We start from the raw sequence: 17,282 nt of genomic DNA on the forward strand, positions 1-17,282 counted from the left end.
CGCTAGTGTAGATCTTTCAAAAAACCCACATCGGATTTCGTGCGGATATTATATTGTCATATACATATTTGTCAAAATTCCGGAGTGAGTTTATTTCAACTTGCCAACACACCCGCAAGTGTAGCGCTAGTGTTCGAGTGAGTTTTACAGAATGCAAATTAGCCATATATATCCGCGCGGAATCCGACGAGTTTTTTTCTCTTACAGAATTGAAACACTGTGTAGGATACCTACCTACTTCAACATTTTGGAGATAATAAAACTTCTAAGATTTTATATCTACAATAAAACCTTGGAAGATATTATCTTCAATTTTAATCAATTATTAGTTTCCTCAATTATTCGCGCTAATCTCCGAATAATCCTCATAAAAGAAGAGGTCATATCTACATATTTTTTTATTATTAATGAAAGAATTATTAAGTAATACAGTAATATATTGACATCAATATAATTCGAAAATTACTACCTATTTACATTAGCTTTGTGATTACTGACTTTTTAGTTAGATTTCGACTTCTGCATTGTTTGCCGTAATACAGCTATGTATGACGAAATGAGGTCATCCATTTTATATCCCAGCGAAGTCTCGCATAATATTTTTCTTCCACGAATGAAGTTGCCCATTGTCATGTGGAAAAACGTGTTGCCAGACGACCAGTTGGATATTTGAGAGAATGGATGTGTTATAAGCACCTCCTGAAACACAATATTATAGTTATTGTATTACATTATGTATCATGCTTGAGGGATTGAGGGCGCACACAACACACTAGCGCCACTACCGTGGTGGTGTATTTACCAATAACAACTACGACGGATTTTGGTGGCCACCGTTTTCGGTTTAGTAAATTGTAGCAACTGTGTCCAATAGAAAACAGTAATTTCTATTAAAATTCCATCTAGGTAGCATTACTTTCATAGAAGAAATATTAGGAAACGTGGTTGTGGCGCTAGTGTGCAGATGGGCGCCGCCTTCACGGAACAGTGGATACTCACTCTACTTTGTGGATGTATGAGGCTAACACCATTTTTATTTATTCCAACAACAACCATTTCAGGGTAGGCCGGGTCAGAGGTCTGCTTCACTTCAAAGAATGCTGTACCAAACGTGGGCAGCTGGTAAATCTTTTTCAAAAACTTCTCTTTGGCTTCCTCTGGCGTCATTATCCCTAGTTGCACGTATGCCGCACCGATCGAAGATTTCCACGCAGAGTTCGATTGCAACCTGACCATATCGGGTGGTATAAACTCCTCTAACATTTCCGTGATTCGAGGCAACAAAGACTGGTCACTTCCAAATCTTGCTTTGTAAATAAGGGCAGCTAGTTCTATTAGATCTTGCTTAGAGGACTTGTGGTAGCCGCGCAAATATTTTGGCAACTCTTGTGGGTAGTAGAATATTTGGTCAGCGTTCTTGTCTCGTCCAGGGATAGTGTTTATCCATAATTTCTTCATGAAGAATATCTGGTAATTCATTTGCACTTGAGCCGCTGTAAAAGTAACGTATGGCGTAATTAGCTAAGGACTTTCATTATTTATTGACACACATGGATCAGAAATGTCAAAAAAACAAGTATTTTTATTCATTCTTTTATGTATTCAATGTTGATTACATTGAAAAATTGACTTGAATATTGAAAAACGCGCCTTCTTATTTGTTTTATAAAGTATAACGAAATAATTTTAGTAGCAGAAACTGTTTTTTTTAATATATATACTGATAACAGTATTAAATATAGATGCAGTATCAATCAAAATCTCACCTCCGCGAACGGGCCGCGTTTGCTTCATCCACTCAACGAGTTCGTGAACAAAATCGAAGAAATAATAGTTTTCAGGCACCGAGAACACCTTATCGGCGATTTTCACGAACAAGCTGAACCCGTCGCTGTTCTTCAAGCTGAGTCTGCCAGTGATCTGCTCGCACAGATCCTTTGCCTTCGTCGACGAATCCACCTCGAACGCCTCGTCCGTATCATCAGGGAAGTACACTTTATGGTATATCTGCAGACTCCTGTGCTGAATCGCTTCCACTTCCACCACATACGGAGCGTACAATCTCGAACCGCTCTTTTGTATCCTAAACACTCTCTTCAAACATTCCTTTGCTATCGGATGAGGCCGTGTCTTTAGAAATTCGACCAGCTCCTTCAGCAACACAGGCCCACATGCAAACACTCCAGTCGCGAGCCACATGATCTCCCATCCTCGCTCTTCGCTCAGCTGTATCCTGTTGTTCGTCAGCTGTTTCATAATTTGACAGTAAACTTCGTCTCTCAATAATGATTCGTTGATAGCAGCTCGGAATATTTCATCAGTGTACTCTGTTACGGCCCTCGCTTTTGGCGCAGGCATGTCTCCCATGTATTTCAATAGGCCCATGTAAGCCATGACTGCGTGTTTCGATAGGTTCTCGTTCTCTAACAGTTTCTTCAGTAAAGGCTTCCGAAGGGGATCGCGACTGTGGACCCACAAATCAGCGGTTACATTCTTCTTCGCAGTAGTCAACGTGGACGCACTCGATACGCTACTATTCGCTTCCGTGTTCTCCCTGAAGTACTCTTTAGCGAACTTTTCAAGTGTATACATTCGCTTACGCTGTATTGTGTTGTATTTAGATTTGATTTTCTTATCTTTAGTGAAATTGCCTTTTTTGAACACTTCTAATGTAGCACTGTTGGGCTCAGACATTGTCGGCAGAATGTAGACTTGTTCAGTGGGGAAGAGGCCTTCCTGGCCGTTACATAATCCGTGGCCCCACGTTGAGTTCATTAAAGTCTCTCCAGTACAGTCTTGTAAAAGAGTTATAAGGTCTCCCTTCTTGTATTGCAAAAAAGATGAAGCATCGCTGTAACCCTGAGAGTCCGTTTGAGCTATCACAAAGATGGACCGTCTCTTTAAGCCGTCTATCAAATAAATTATTAGAGAACTCATCTCGCCGGCATCAACGCTCTGGAATTCGAATTCCTCTTCTTGTACGGTTCTTATTGTTATCCTTCCAACATTATCCAAATCTTTATCTTCATTATAAGCCACATAAGTAACCTCGCAAAAAGAGATTTCAAGTAGTATGGTTTCTGTTTGATCAACAATATAAATTCCAGTCCAGTTGACAGCAATTATAACAAGTTCTTTGCTGATTGTATCTCCTTTCAATTTAAGTGCTTCAAAGAACCGGGAGAATAACATTGGCCATTTTAATTGGGAGAATATAACGATATCTTCTTTACATCTCAATGGGTCTACTTTGGACTGCACACTCTGTGATGACTCAAATGCTTTTGTTACTAAATGTTCCCATTTTGTCAAGGCAGCATCATTAGATTGTATAAACTGATTTGGTATATAATTTACAATGACTTTACGTAGAACATTTGGATCTATTCTTGGACCGTATTCGATATAGTGTTGTTGAGCAGCTAACATGGCCAAATCTTGTTCGTTATTACAGCGGTATTCACCAAATTTAACTCCTTTCGCAACTTGGCAATAAATAAGATTTGTAGCTACAGAATCCTCGGTGGGGTTGTGCCATGGTGTAAATACTTCTTTACGGAAGAATAACCTCCAAGGCGCATTTTTTTCTGGTGTCCCCTGTTCTCTAGCGAACTGCTCGCATTGAGAAATCGCGTCCATAATGTGTTCTCCCTCGCTTCCTAATGAAAGTACTTTATCATACAAAGTTATGTACAAAGAAAAACCGAAAGTGTCTTTCAGTCCGATGTTTTCGGCTATCTGTTGGCATATCTCTTCTGATGTGGTGGCTGAGTCCGATTGGATAGTTTTGACTTGTTCGTCCATTAAGGTTACGGATAGTAGGACAGGTTTTTTTGTTTTTGTGGCTTGGAGTTCTAGCCAGCTAGGGGGTTGTGTGCGAGACCCGTTTTTGAAGGTTCTAAGTAGTCTTCCTTCGCAGTAGGGGGCGTAGCCGGGGGGCCCACTGCGGATGAAGGAGCGGAGGTACTTGACGAAGCGCTCGGACGGCGGGAAGCAGCCGACGCACAGCGAGAGCAAGATCCAGCCGCGGGCGTGCGACGCTTTGGATGGATTGTTGGTGAGCTGCTTACAGAGCTGACAGAAGATTTCGTCTCTGAAAAACATTTGTATATACCGATTTTATAGTAACAGACATAATATGATCAGAGTTTTGTCACGTTATTGTATAGTGACTGCGCTTTATTCATCCATTCTTTTAATTTAAGTGCTAAAATGTATTTACTTGTCTTTCTTTCACGTCAAAATGAAGCAAAGCAATTAATTTTATTACTTGTGTGGAGAAATTAATAATTGGAAGGTTGGAGTGACATAGGTTATTATATTCGACTGAATCTAACTGGGTCATCGAGGACAGTTGCCCAACACCATGCTGTGAACCAAGGTACATACTAACTAGACATTAATATACATACACAAAACTATGACCTTTATGACCTTAAGATTTAATATGTCGTAACTTTTGCTTACCGCAGCTCTTTCCTGATGAGCCCATGGCCGATGATGAAGTGCAACTTCTCCAGGTTGGTGCTCCGACGCGAGTTCAGCCAACGGCTGTACATGTCTATAGTCACTTCGTCGTTGACCAAGCTTTTCATAAGATCCTCGTTCAACTTTGTCTGACGTTTCAATGTTTTGTGTATCATCTTTTTGTCATATTTATCCTGAGATAATAGTTCCTGTGAAATTATAATCGTCTATATATACAAAGGGCATTTAATAGTTAGTTGAAAGAAAAGGCATATAAAGAAAATATGTATAGTGAGGTAAAATCGAAGGCAGAGGATAGATGTAACTAGAGCTTCACCGACATGAACAAGTTCTTAAAAATTTGACGTTGTCTCAATCATAGCTGAATCTTCAAATTTTATGATTTATTTTTAACAAAAACTTCGAAGCGTCACTGCTAGAATGCGAAGCAGGGTAACACGCGGATAAGAGATTAATATGATACCTATTTGACGTCGATGTACTAGACCTAATAAAATGTTACCTTGAAAAACCATAACAAACTTACCTCGAATTCCTTACTCTTCGCGAAAGCGCGACCAACCGTATTAGACAACTTGGTCATTACTGGAACATTATCAATTTTATCGTCAACATATTTTGGTTCCGCTAGATCTCCCATGAACCTCAATATCGTAATCCACAGGGCTAAGGCCGCTTCCTTATCTATGGGTGAGGGTAATTCTAGCAGAGAATATTTCAGGTGCTTCCTTGAGTATTGGTGGGTGCTGTTGCCGACGAAGTAAGTGGCTGCGAATTTCCTAAAGTTGTACTCATCAATGGGTTCCTCATGTGGCTCTTGTGGTATAGGGATCACATCTGATACCACCGGTTTTGGTGTAGTTACCTGAAATACATTCATATCTGTTAAATGAAAAAATAATATGTGACGTTTCACGGATAAAGGTACCTTATGGTCGATTTTTAGTTACACTGTAAGTAATGTGCTATACTGAAAAAGTATTCAGATCACAAAAAACACATACAAAAAACGTCCATAAGGTAGGATAGGTGGTAGGTAGGTAGGACAGTCACTATTTACCTTTAACACAATGATACATCTACTGGTTGATATGCCTACTGTATCATGTTACAATGGTTATACCTAATAAAATAAAAAATATTTATTTATTATAAGAGATTTATAATCTGCTTCTGGTTGTGTGACTACAGATAAATAAAATCACCCGATTACATTGGCGTAACATTTTGATGTACCTACGGATCGATTGTGAAATAATAAGGGTTCATTTATGCTTGTAGAATAAAATGTTTTGTTCACTAACCACACCAAATCCAGTCCCCCGTACTGTACCACCCGGGGTGGAAGTGTCCTTCAAAAATCCAAACACATCATCCACATATCTATCGTCGATCATTGTGTTATTTTGCGTATGATCGTCTACTTGGATCTCCTTAATTATCCAAATAGACCTCATCAGCTCCGTAAAGTTCTTCTCAAACTCATCACCAGCCACTTTCTCTTTAGATCCAGATGTAATTGCCGTATTTTTCTCCTTTCTAAATTGAGCTAACTTCGCTTTAAGAATACCGCCCTTTTCTTTAATTAATTTTCTTATAATAAATCCTCGGCAGTGTGCTTGGAATTTGGCGAAGAATTTCCTTAAATTCACGAAAGTCCTTCTCAATTCTCTGGACTTGATGACAGCTTGTATTCGTAAGTATCCTCTGCGCATTACTAAGAACCTCTTTCTGTAACCTCGAGCACGGAAGTGTTTTTGAATCGTCAAAGCGGCGGCGCGTAGTTTTAAGAACTGCCTCCTAAGAACGAATCTTCGTGCATTTGCTTGTACTTTTACCACAGCTCTCAACAACACCTTATGTCTTAGTTCTTCTAATATGGCGTCATGTGTGTCTTTGAGGAACACTTTAGTATATCCGAGTCGGAATTCACCATCTTTCAACACTTCTGTGCATATTTTATGAGCGGCAACTTTGCAGTCAGTTTTATCAGCTGGAGGTATGTCGGAGACAATGAGTCGATAGCGGTACACGAATTCGTAGTATGAGTAGCGGATAGGGTAACCAGCTTGCCTTATTTTTGCTGTTTCCATCAAACCTGCATACCTCAATTGTCGCACGCACAATGCTTTATCGAAAATCTGTAAATAAAAATAATAAATTTTGTTGAGTGGGGAAAAGTAATATTTCACAGGGTGATTTTTTTAACAATTGGCATCCTTTTCTCTGCATGCTCAGTCCATGATACTGAACAATTTTTCGTATTAGAGTAACCACGAAATCGCGAATAAGGAAGAGAAATACATCTATTTAGATATAATACAACAGATTTGTGGATGAAAATAGACAGACCTTCGACCAGAGACAAAATTAACGGTTGTTATACTTTTACAAAAATGGAAGTGATATTTTTTAAATAGTACTACATACCCTAGGTTGTTTAACTTCATTAGGTTTGATGCAACGCACGAAGAACGGATGACAAGCATACAGCGTTTTCATCAGCGACTCCAGGGACGTCTTGAACTGGTGACTCAAAGACACCGTCTTCCTTCCACTCTGCGAACTGGGCTTTGACTCCAGAGCGAAAACGGTTTTCAAGAAAGAGTTGCTCGAATCAAGTATCATCTCTTTGATATCTGTCGTCAACATGTCTCTGTTTTTGTCCAAAAATCCTGTAACATTATTATGTTCATGAATTGATCCGTTTTTAACCCCCGACGACTGAAGCAGGAGTTATAAGTTTAACGTGTCTGTGTATTTGTATCTGTCCGTGGCATCGTAACAGCCAAACGGCTGAACCGATTTTGATCTAGTTTTTTTGTATTTGAAAGTAAATTTATTAAAAAGTGTTGTTAGCTTTGTACGTTTTATATTTGCATTAATTATGAGACTTCACATAAATCATCAATTAATAAACATTTTTATCAATTGATGATCCTTATCTTACCTTTTATTTTGTATTGTACATTTCCGGCGAAATGTTTCACTCCAAAAGAATGTTCGTGAGTTGATTTCGGAGCTAGGTAACATGATTTGGTGCTGTGATTGCTATTCAGTTTGGACAGGAGCGTGACATCAGTACCTTTGGGGAACCGCGACTCTTCGTCTATCAGGGATAAAAGGTTCATTGGCTTCAACCCTATCATATCCAGCATTTCCTGGTTGTCTACGTAATTTATATTCGACCAAACTATACCCTCCTTCTCATACTGTTCTTGCTCCAATTTAAATATGTGCTTGACAAAAAACTGTTGTAGATTCTCGTTTGCATAGTTGATGCAAAGTTGTTCAAAACTATTCGACTCGAAATTTTCAAAACCAAATATATCTAGTATACCTACAGAACCACTGGACAGCTGTTGGTCTTTATGTAAAGTTTTGTTTATCCCTTCGACTATGTACTCGAATATGTGTCCGTATATCGCTTTGACCAGCGCATCTCTGCCTTCCAAGGCCGCTGATACGGATATAGTGGACACAACCTTTTCCCCGTGCGCGACAAATGTCTTCCTTGTTAGGGCATCACACAGAACAGACTTGTTCACACCAATAAGAGACGCGATTCTGCTGGCATTTATCATATCAGCTACTTCGGACGATTCCATATTATTTACATTGAAACCTTTAAATTTCAAATTTCCTAAGTGCAAAATGGCTGCCAACATGCTGAATATAGACCACACCTCAGGGTCAGAGAAGTTTAGAACTTTGAATGCAGACCTTATATCAGCAAATTCTAGGCTGTCGTTACGACCTTCGCATGTGAGCATATTTCCAGAATTTAAATAATAGTAATCGGCCGTCCGACCGAGGTCTAGTTTCATTTTCTCATCAGGAGACAGACCTTCGACCAAGGAGTAAAAAATGTGATAATTTCTTTCTCCTTTATTTTGAAAAACAATACGCGATTTCTCAAGTAAATATTGGTCTATATTGCCACCTTCTATTACTCCTTTCCTGCTGAAATATATGTTGATGTATTTTCCGAATCTCGACGAATTATCGTTTTTTACCGTCTTTGCGTTTCCAAACGCTTCTAGTACTGGATTAGTTTCCTGTATCTGTTGCTCTATCCAGGAATGTTTACCGCTGGCTGCGGCTAAATATTGCAAAAGTAGTTTTGTGCTTTCTGTCTTTCCCGCACCACTCTCCCCGCTAGAAAAAAAAATAGAATAGTTGACATAGCTTCAGTTCAGAAAATAAATAGTTTATGTACTTCGAGAGAGAGTCCACCGATGCAGAGGCATATTACTAATAATTCATAGAGAAAAATATACCTGATGACAATGCACTGATTTGTCGTAGTTTGCTTCAGTTCCCTGAAGGAACTCTCCCCAATGGCGAAGATGTGCGGCGGCACGTCTCCTATGTTCGTTGCCTGGTAGAAGTGTATCTGATCCATAGTGTAGATTGGGAGGATCTCGTATGGATTGATCGCGATCAACATGGACCCCGTATAAGTCTGTAACAATTTAAATAAAAATATTTATTTTTTTATACAGATTACAATAGATCCACACATGTTAGTACTATGTCAGTAAATATTACTGCGAGTCAGTCACTTGCACAAGTTATTTGACAGCCCTTGAACCTACTGTGGCCACGATATTGTTGCTACTGTGTCGCCAATTGTTTAGCAAGTAGGCCTCTCTGGCATATAAGACATCAGTATGTGTCACAGCAAACATTGCAGACGCGCTATAGTACCAAGAAACGAAAACGAGAAGCTATTTATAAATAAGTCCTTCTTTCAGATCAAAACGGAGCAATAAAAGAATATGATTTTTCTTGTGGTGGTAGTCAGAAGAGTGCACTTTCTGAAGCTACCTTTTACTTGCGGAGCCGCAGGCATCAGCTAGTGTCAGAATAAAAAGTAAATATCATTTGTTATTTAGAAATAGTGTAGCTTACAAACAGGCAAAGATTTTTATCGGTTGTGTGGTTCCGAAGATTACGCCCTTCTGAGGATTTTCCCATGAGAACAGTTTGTTCCGGAATGAAGGTAAATATTTCTCGGTGGTGATAGGTACTCCTAAAATCATCTGAGTAGATATATCATGACGAGCTAACGAACAATCTCACTTCCATATTTAGGCATTTTTTGGAGTGGTGGACAGAGAGACATCACAAAATTAAAAATGCTCCTTTTTTACTTAGAAAGTTTACAAATATAAACACCAAATTTTGTTTTGTCAGCTATAATAATACAAAACGCTTCTTGTTCGAGATTCTGTTCAACAGTTTATATTGCGAAACGCGATAGGAAATAGGAAAATTGAAAATTTTATGTGGGTTTTGTAGATTTTGGTTAGTGCGTAAGTATACATTTCTATATTGAATATACCATTGGTTAAATGAACTTCCCCTATTTAAGCTTCGTGGTTTGTGTGTACCCGATTTTATCTTCGTAAGTATATGGTAATTATATTAAAAAAACTCCCGGATAGGTAGGCAGATTCACTTGAAAAATAGCGACTTCAGTATTTATATGATAAAGGGTCCGATTCTCACATATTCGAAACTGTTTAAATTTCTCTTAATTTCTTGAAGGTTTAGATGAAGTGAACTTCGATTGCATGAAAATCGGCCCCCAGATACCTATATATACTTGAAATGGCCAATTATTTTTGTGTCGTTGGAAAATTACGCAATCAATTTTTTTAAATATTGATATCAAGATTTGATACAATAATGTAGACAGATAAATGTTTTCTTTTATAACAGTTACAGTTTCACCAGGAATCATGATCACAAGTTGACTTCATTTAAAAGATATAGAAGTATTACAAACCAACCTAGTAGCAGTGTAGAATATTATTCCAGTGAAAGTGCAAAAATAATTATAGATTTCGTCAGGGCAGCTCAAGAACGTAAATCGGGATATAGGAATCATATAAAAGAATACGATGAGAAAAAAATAAAGAAAAAACTCAAAAGTAAAAAGGCTAAGAATAAACATTATTATGAAGAAGATGACTATGACATATTTAAGGTATATTATCCCAACAACGTATCTGTAAATGTAGATGCTCAGTACAATTTTGGTAGAAAGGAGACTACGCGTAGCAGAAATAAAAATGATAAAAATAATTATCCGATTCTACGGGACGATGTTAGTCCTCCTTCCGTCGTGACAACGACGACGGTTAGTGATCCTGTTGTGCAAACACGTCCTAGTGTAACCGTTACGCACAAGACCAAGACCGACCAGACTACAACTACGCCCATACATGTGTCTACAAATATGTCTTTACAATTCTTAAATGAAGACCAACGGCAGAGGTATGGTGTGACTGTAATTTTGTTTTTATCTATTGTATTTTATCGGTCCTATTAGAAAAGAGAAATCTTTGGATGCAAGTGAGTGAGGAAGTTTGTTACTCAGTCGCGCAAAATTTACTAGAGGGATTTCGATGTTTGATACTCCAGGAACCTGAATACAAAAAAATGGAATTCTCCAATGTGGGTACTGTTTATCCCGAATTCCCATGAGAGGCAAGGCCTGTGAACCCAACAGTCATGTAATAATGCAGAAAAGTCATATCGAGTATGTCATTGCTAATATTGGTGTCAATTGATTCAAGTCCTCTAAAGGCATCTGACATGATTTTTACGACTACCTACCGCCATCTAGTGGTAGGTACTCGCATACACGCTAGTGAACTAAACTGTGTATTCCTTCGCCGGAAGCAGGTGGTGGTCTATTAAAACTACTATAGTTGATGTGAAAATGGTATAGTGACTCATGTGGCACGAGTAAGATTCGAACCTGGAACCTTTCGATCTTAACCACTGAGCCAATACGGCAATAATTAGTCACAGTTTAATTGAATGTGCTTTAACAGTCTCTGGAACTTGATAAATACATATACCATATTATTTTCAGACCTATATTCGGTTCGAACTTATTTGACCCACTGAAAAATGGATTCAAACATACAAGCAAAAAAGAAATTTACACACAACCTACGGAAGGTGATGTGCATAATATCACAGGCGGCCCTAACATGAAGTGCTAGGTGCCGCGGTTGTCGGCGTCTTCTTGAATGATATTTATTTATATACGGGATGTGATGGTCCAATAAAATTGAGGCGCTAAGAATACCTCGCACCCGGCATCGAATAAGCTAGGGCCGCCCCTGTGTACTGTTCGATTCTCATGCAATCGAAGTTTATTTCATATTTTTTTTCCAATTGGTAAGACAGTGGTATTTTGGTCACAAAATAGGCATGATAAGTGTTTCTAGCCTAGGGCTTCTAGCCTGTTTGCTTGATTGGTAGTAGGTACATCCTAACTAATATTATAAATGCGAAAGTAAGTTTGTTTCTTTGTCACTTCTTCAAGCTCTATTTGCTCAACCAATCTTATTGAAATTCTGCATACATATAGTATGAAGTGTGGAGAAGGACATAGGGTCATATCCCGGAAAAATAACTGTTCCCGTGGGAAATTTACGCAGGCGAAGCCGCGGGCAAAAAGCTAGTATAAAATATATAAATAAAAACATTAAGCAAAAATAATAACGAGTAGATTCGAGCTTTACATATTGCCTCGACATTGTAAATTCGTCTCGAGCTAGCAGTGAAAAGGTAAAAAGCATTGTATCATAATAAGTACCGATCTATTAATACGGTAGAGCCTGTGTGTAACATAAGATGTATAAATGCATTCACATAATGAAACACGATAATCAAACGTCACTTTGATTGATCAATTTTATTGATACAGTAACATTTAATTAAGTCAGGTAACTTAGTTTTTTTCTGCTCTCATTAAAATATAATTAAAACGCTTTTTGACTTCAACAATTGTGACGTCACTTGTGCTCATACTAGCCCACATTTTTTTTTGTTTAGGCATGATATTATCAGCCGTCATGCCGAAAAACAAAAACAAAATGATGACGTCAGATTATAATGTTTAGCAAAGAAGTATATAGGACCTACACGTAGCTGTGCGTTTAATTGTTGTCAAACAATATTGCAATTTATTTTTAAAGCCGAAACCACGCATGGATACTTTACTACAGCCATGACTACGGTGAATACCAAGACCGCGGCCGCAACAGTGGATACCATGACCGAGGCGGAAGCCATGACCGCAGCGGATTCAATGGCCGCAGCGGATTCCATGACCGCAACGGATTCCATGACCGCAACGGATTCCATGACCGCAACGGATTACGTGACCGCAACGGATTACGTGACCGCAGCTGATTCTATGGCCGCAGCGGATTCCATGACCGCAACGGATTCCATGACCGCAGCGGATTCTATGGCCGCAGCAGATTCCATGCCCGCAACCGATTCCGTGAACGCAGCGGATTCAGTGACCGCAGCGGATTCCGTGATCGCAGCGGATTCCATAACCGCGGCAGACGCCATGACCACAACGGATTCCGTGACCGGAGTGGATTACATGACCATGGCGGAAACCATGATCGCAGGGGAAATCGCAGCCGAAACCACGACTACGGCCGAAATGTTGACCACGGTCGAAACTATAACTGCGGCTCAAACCATAACCGCGGCGGAATCCAATAGCGCGGCAGAAACTATGGCCGCGGCAGAAACCATAATAGCAGCTGAAACCATGACTGCGGTTAAAACCATGACTGCGGATAAAACCATGACTGCGGATAAAACCATGACTGCGGATAAAACCATGACTGCGGATAAAACCATGACTGCGGATAAAACCATGACTGCGGATAAAACCATGACTGCGGATAAAACCACGACTGCGGATAAAACCATGACTAATGCTAAAACCATGACTGCGGATAACACAAAGACCGTGACCGAAAACATTGCTTCGGCTGAATCCGTGATAGCGGGCGAGAGTGCGACTGTGACTAAACCCAAGAATACGGCCGCAACCAAGCCATCATTAGGAACCAAGAAGGGTGTGAGCAAAATGGTTACAGAAGAAAAGAGCAGTAAAATCCGTAAGAGGTATGTATAATAATGGCATTATTCTAATGATCACGAATGGGAGTACTGATAGAATAGTTTCTTTAGGTATTTTTCATAAAAAAATATAATAAATAGTATTTGTTAAAATATTTTGCGTGACGTTGTTTTTAACCGGTGCATTGCTAACGTTTAGACAAAATGCCGTACTTTGCATTTTTCTGCGCATGTTGACAGTGCAACCCACCCTAAGATAGTTTTAAATAGATACCAATACACTAAGTATATACTATATATAACTATGTGAGTAACACATAGTAGCATATAGTATATACTACTATGTGTTACTACGGCTCCCGAAATTCTCACGGGAAGTCACGGGGCAGTTAGTTTGTTGCAACAGATGTTAACCATTATACCTGCTCTATAATATTTATATCTATTTCAGTGCTATATTCGGATCGCATGCATTTAACGTGCTGAAGAAAACAATGGAACCCAAAGTAAAAGATAATCGATTAAGGAGTAAAAACATAAGATCTGTACTAACAAAAAAATCGGTTGCCAGACCTTCTACAGTCCGCAAGGAAAACCGACCACCACAGTTTAGGAGCAGAACAATAAAATCTCCCATCTTAAAAAGAAGATTTATGCAACGCAATGATACCACAATATCTCCACTCAAATACCATATTACTAATTTTGTGAACCGATATAGTAGAAAAAATATGCGTAGTCCTTACAGAACCACCCGCAAAGGTTCTTTTATAACCCCTAGATTACTAAAAGGAACCACCAATAAGAAAAATAAATGGAGTACCTCTGGACGCTTGTACAACAAAGACCAACGTCGCACAATGCGGAGCCTTTACCCTCCTAATTACCTTAAATAAGTTATGCACTCTCTTATTCGCCATAGTACTTCTATTCTGTATTTTCTGCTCTCTTAATCTTGGTAGTGTATAACGATACGATAAAACGCCTACTTTCTCCTTCAGTTGGCTCACATAATTCATTCTCGGTCCGGAATTTTTCTTCCCTTCACTTTTCCATCAAAAGTATTTTTAAATAAGATATCGAATCATTCTTCTCCTCTTACCGTATAACTAATTTATATTGTCCAACTTCAACTTCAATTAGCAGTATTTTTTTTCTCGCCTGCAATTTTATATACTCAATCTTCGATACGAACTTAAATGGCTGAAATATTGCATAGGGCTGCAATGCGAAGCTTTGATATACATGGTATTTTGTTGTATAAAACTATGGAATAATAGCTTAAGACAGGGCTCCACCAACGGCAAATCAGCGAGAAATGAACTCATGACCCGTCTTCCTGAAAATCAATGTCATAACGATACAAGCTAGATCTGTTAGACCGTTCGTTTTGCATACATAAAATATTGTTAAACTATTGTATTTTTTGTCTTGTAAAATTTTTCACAAATAAAATTCAATTTTCCCCGACTTTCGAGGTAGGCCTCGATATATTTGTAAATAGGTACCGAAATCCTCTGCTAGTGCAAACCGAAGTCTACGCATGCGTAGATCTGCACCGGCCTTAAGGCTCTCCAGCTATAAAGTAGAACACTTACATATATCAACTGCTGCTTGTATCTTATATGGAGGTTTCTAAGGATTGTGTATTCCTGGAGCTCCCCCAGAGTTATCATGTCTTCAACGCCGGCCACCGACGTCGCATGAAGTGGCTTTAATACATCGTTGATGGTTGCCGAGTACACCTAGAAATAAAATATGTATAGTACTTATTCTGTTAATTAAACGAGCAAATTAATTATGAAAAATTACTTTCTCGAGAAAGGTTGTACTGTTGTACTACTCAATTTCGATGATGTTTGCGGTGTGTGGTTCCCGCTCGAATTCCTATTCACCACTTAATGGGAGTTCCCATAGATGTCCTACACGACGACCAAGGGATAAAAAGCCTCGACAACAGCATTCCCGATTGACGACAAACAGGTAGCCGGTTATAAAATAGGAGCCCAATCTTTAAAAGTTAAAGTTATATTTTTTTATCGGAATCCGTGCTTCAGGGAGTCACGGCCCATAATAGAATGCATCCAGGAACGCGCTAGGACGAAAGAGATGGATTTTTGTGATAAGAAAGTTCGTCTATGTACAAAAAAAAAATAAATGTTGTTACCTTGCCATCATCATCTTGGACCTGAAGGCTGTTGCCGCTACTCTTCAGCACCTTAGCTGCAGTAGGGATGTCGAACTCCGAGTTGCCTTGTGGCTTCAGCCAAACCAGGTTCTGAAATTATACAATACTATAAAACCACTCTTACAGATCTATCTACTTTAAAATATGTATTTGGTATTGTATAAATATATATCAATCATATTCATTATCACGATGGTGATATTCATAAAATACTTCCGTAGCCAACAGACCACAGAGTACATTTTTATAAACAACAGACTGACAATCAAAGCAAAATTACTGAGCAATCAAGTTTAAATTTGGTATGTAGGCTTCATGGCAGTGTTGCCAGATAATAATTTATGAATTCTCCCCAGATCCTTCACGGAATCTCCCCAAAAAAAGCCCCACTGTATGAAAATTATATTATTTATTAGCGAAGTATGATTTAATTTATAATTTGGCACACGAAAAACTGTAATAGCGCACAGCAGTTGGTGGTAAAAACCTGTTTGTCTGGCTGATTGAAGGATTGGCTGACTATTCGACAACTTCGGCGCCACTCGGCTGACATCATACAGTGCACATCAAGCATGAAACTCTATAGCGTGGTAATAGCGACGAGTTTCCAATAAATTTTGATAGGTTGATGTGCTGGTGACTGTACTAGTATGTGTGAGTGTAATGCGTTCAGATTTCAGATCGTTAAGCAAATTGCGTTCAGTGATAATTTTCTTCTATATTAATATTTAAAAAAAAACGATTAATCCCCCATGCCCATTGTGTTCCCCCCGCATAACCCCTCACAATTGCCCCCGAGCTGAAATTACCTCCAAATTTGGGTGGAATCCCCCCATCGGGCATCACTGCTTCATGGCGTGTAAGGATGAATTGTCGAAATTCCAATGCGAACATGATTTATGCTCGCACACGAATTTATGTCTACTTCAACGGTTTTCCCTATTGAGTTTCAGCTTTATAATAACAGTTTATAAGAAACAGTGTTGTGTCAACTCAACAGCCAGCAGAACAACCAAAACAGATCACAAATATACATATTACATGTATTTATCTAACTCAAGGATGATAACTAATATAGTGATTGATAGATATAGAAAAATCTCACTATTGAACACAAAATTTAACTTTAATTATTTCTACAGTAGTATTAAACCTTTTATCCACAAAAAATATATACTTACTGCTAACTGTATTTGGCCTGCCATTTCAAACACTGAGATTCGCCTCACAACACATACATTACGCACTACATCCAAATAGGAGGCCTCTATGACGACTGTCGAATTATCAGATTATAATTCTTTATCACAATCTGGATGATAACCAAATGCCTTTATCAGATACCACATAGCACTTGTTGTCTGTACAGTAAAGTAGAAGATTGTTAACCACTCTAATTTGATTTCTAGTAATTGATAAAATTTCAATTATAATAGGCTAAATGGTCTGTGATTGTAATACATAAAGTGTAAAGTTAGGGATGTGAAAAATTAAGTTGTAACTTTCATAGGAAGTTTTTACATGTTTTATACTATGCCTTTTAAAATATATATTATTTTCACAAACATAAAGTTTACATTTTAGCAAAAATAAAAACAAGTTCCATCAACATACAAAATACAAAGCCATAAAATAAATATACACTCATAAATATAACCTCATTTTTATGGAAATATGTTAGAAATGGAAAAAA

At 38.5% G+C, this 17,282-nt stretch overlaps 2 protein-coding genes across 4 annotated transcripts; one reads left to right on the forward strand and one right to left on the reverse strand.

The window, feature by feature from the left end:
• Positions 1-380: 380 nt before the first annotated feature.
• LOC128680484 (myosin-VIIa-like) lies at positions 381-17,268 on the reverse strand. Of its 3 annotated transcripts, XM_053763718.2 has the most exons (12): positions 16,771-17,268; positions 15,569-15,679; positions 15,000-15,146; positions 8,769-8,953; positions 7,439-8,646; positions 6,919-7,163; positions 5,793-6,629; positions 5,015-5,353; positions 4,468-4,676; positions 1,767-4,093; positions 1,000-1,493; positions 381-699 (listed from the first exon to the last, which is right to left on the reverse strand). In XM_053763718.2, the coding sequence occupies exons 1-12, from the start codon at positions 16,792-16,794 to the stop codon at positions 502-504; spliced, it is 6,324 nt and encodes a 2,107-aa protein (XP_053619693.1). In that variant the 5' UTR covers positions 16,795-17,268; the 3' UTR covers positions 381-501. The 3 variants fall into 3 exon arrangements, with proteins under 3 accessions (XP_053619693.1, XP_053619856.1, XP_053619775.1); XM_053763881.1 differs by lacking the exons at positions 15,000-15,146; positions 15,569-15,679; positions 16,771-17,268 and adding an exon at positions 9,407-9,737; XM_053763800.2 differs by lacking the exons at positions 15,000-15,146; positions 15,569-15,679; positions 16,771-17,268 and adding an exon at positions 9,403-9,737.
• On the forward strand, positions 9,782-14,871 carry LOC128680663 (serine-rich adhesin for platelets-like). The gene is made up of 5 exons (XM_053763993.2): positions 9,782-9,898; positions 10,216-10,773; positions 11,378-11,466; positions 12,492-13,446; positions 13,853-14,871. Exons 1-5 carry the CDS (start codon positions 9,846-9,848, stop codon positions 14,295-14,297), a joined length of 2,100 nt encoding a protein of 699 aa, XP_053619968.1. The 5' UTR covers positions 9,782-9,845; the 3' UTR covers positions 14,298-14,871.
• Positions 17,269-17,282: the final 14 nt, after the last annotated feature.

This window comes from Plodia interpunctella, chromosome 1, assembly GCF_027563975.2.
Source record: "Plodia interpunctella isolate USDA-ARS_2022_Savannah chromosome 1, ilPloInte3.2, whole genome shotgun sequence".
Taxonomy (NCBI): domain Eukaryota; kingdom Metazoa; phylum Arthropoda; class Insecta; order Lepidoptera; family Pyralidae; genus Plodia; species Plodia interpunctella.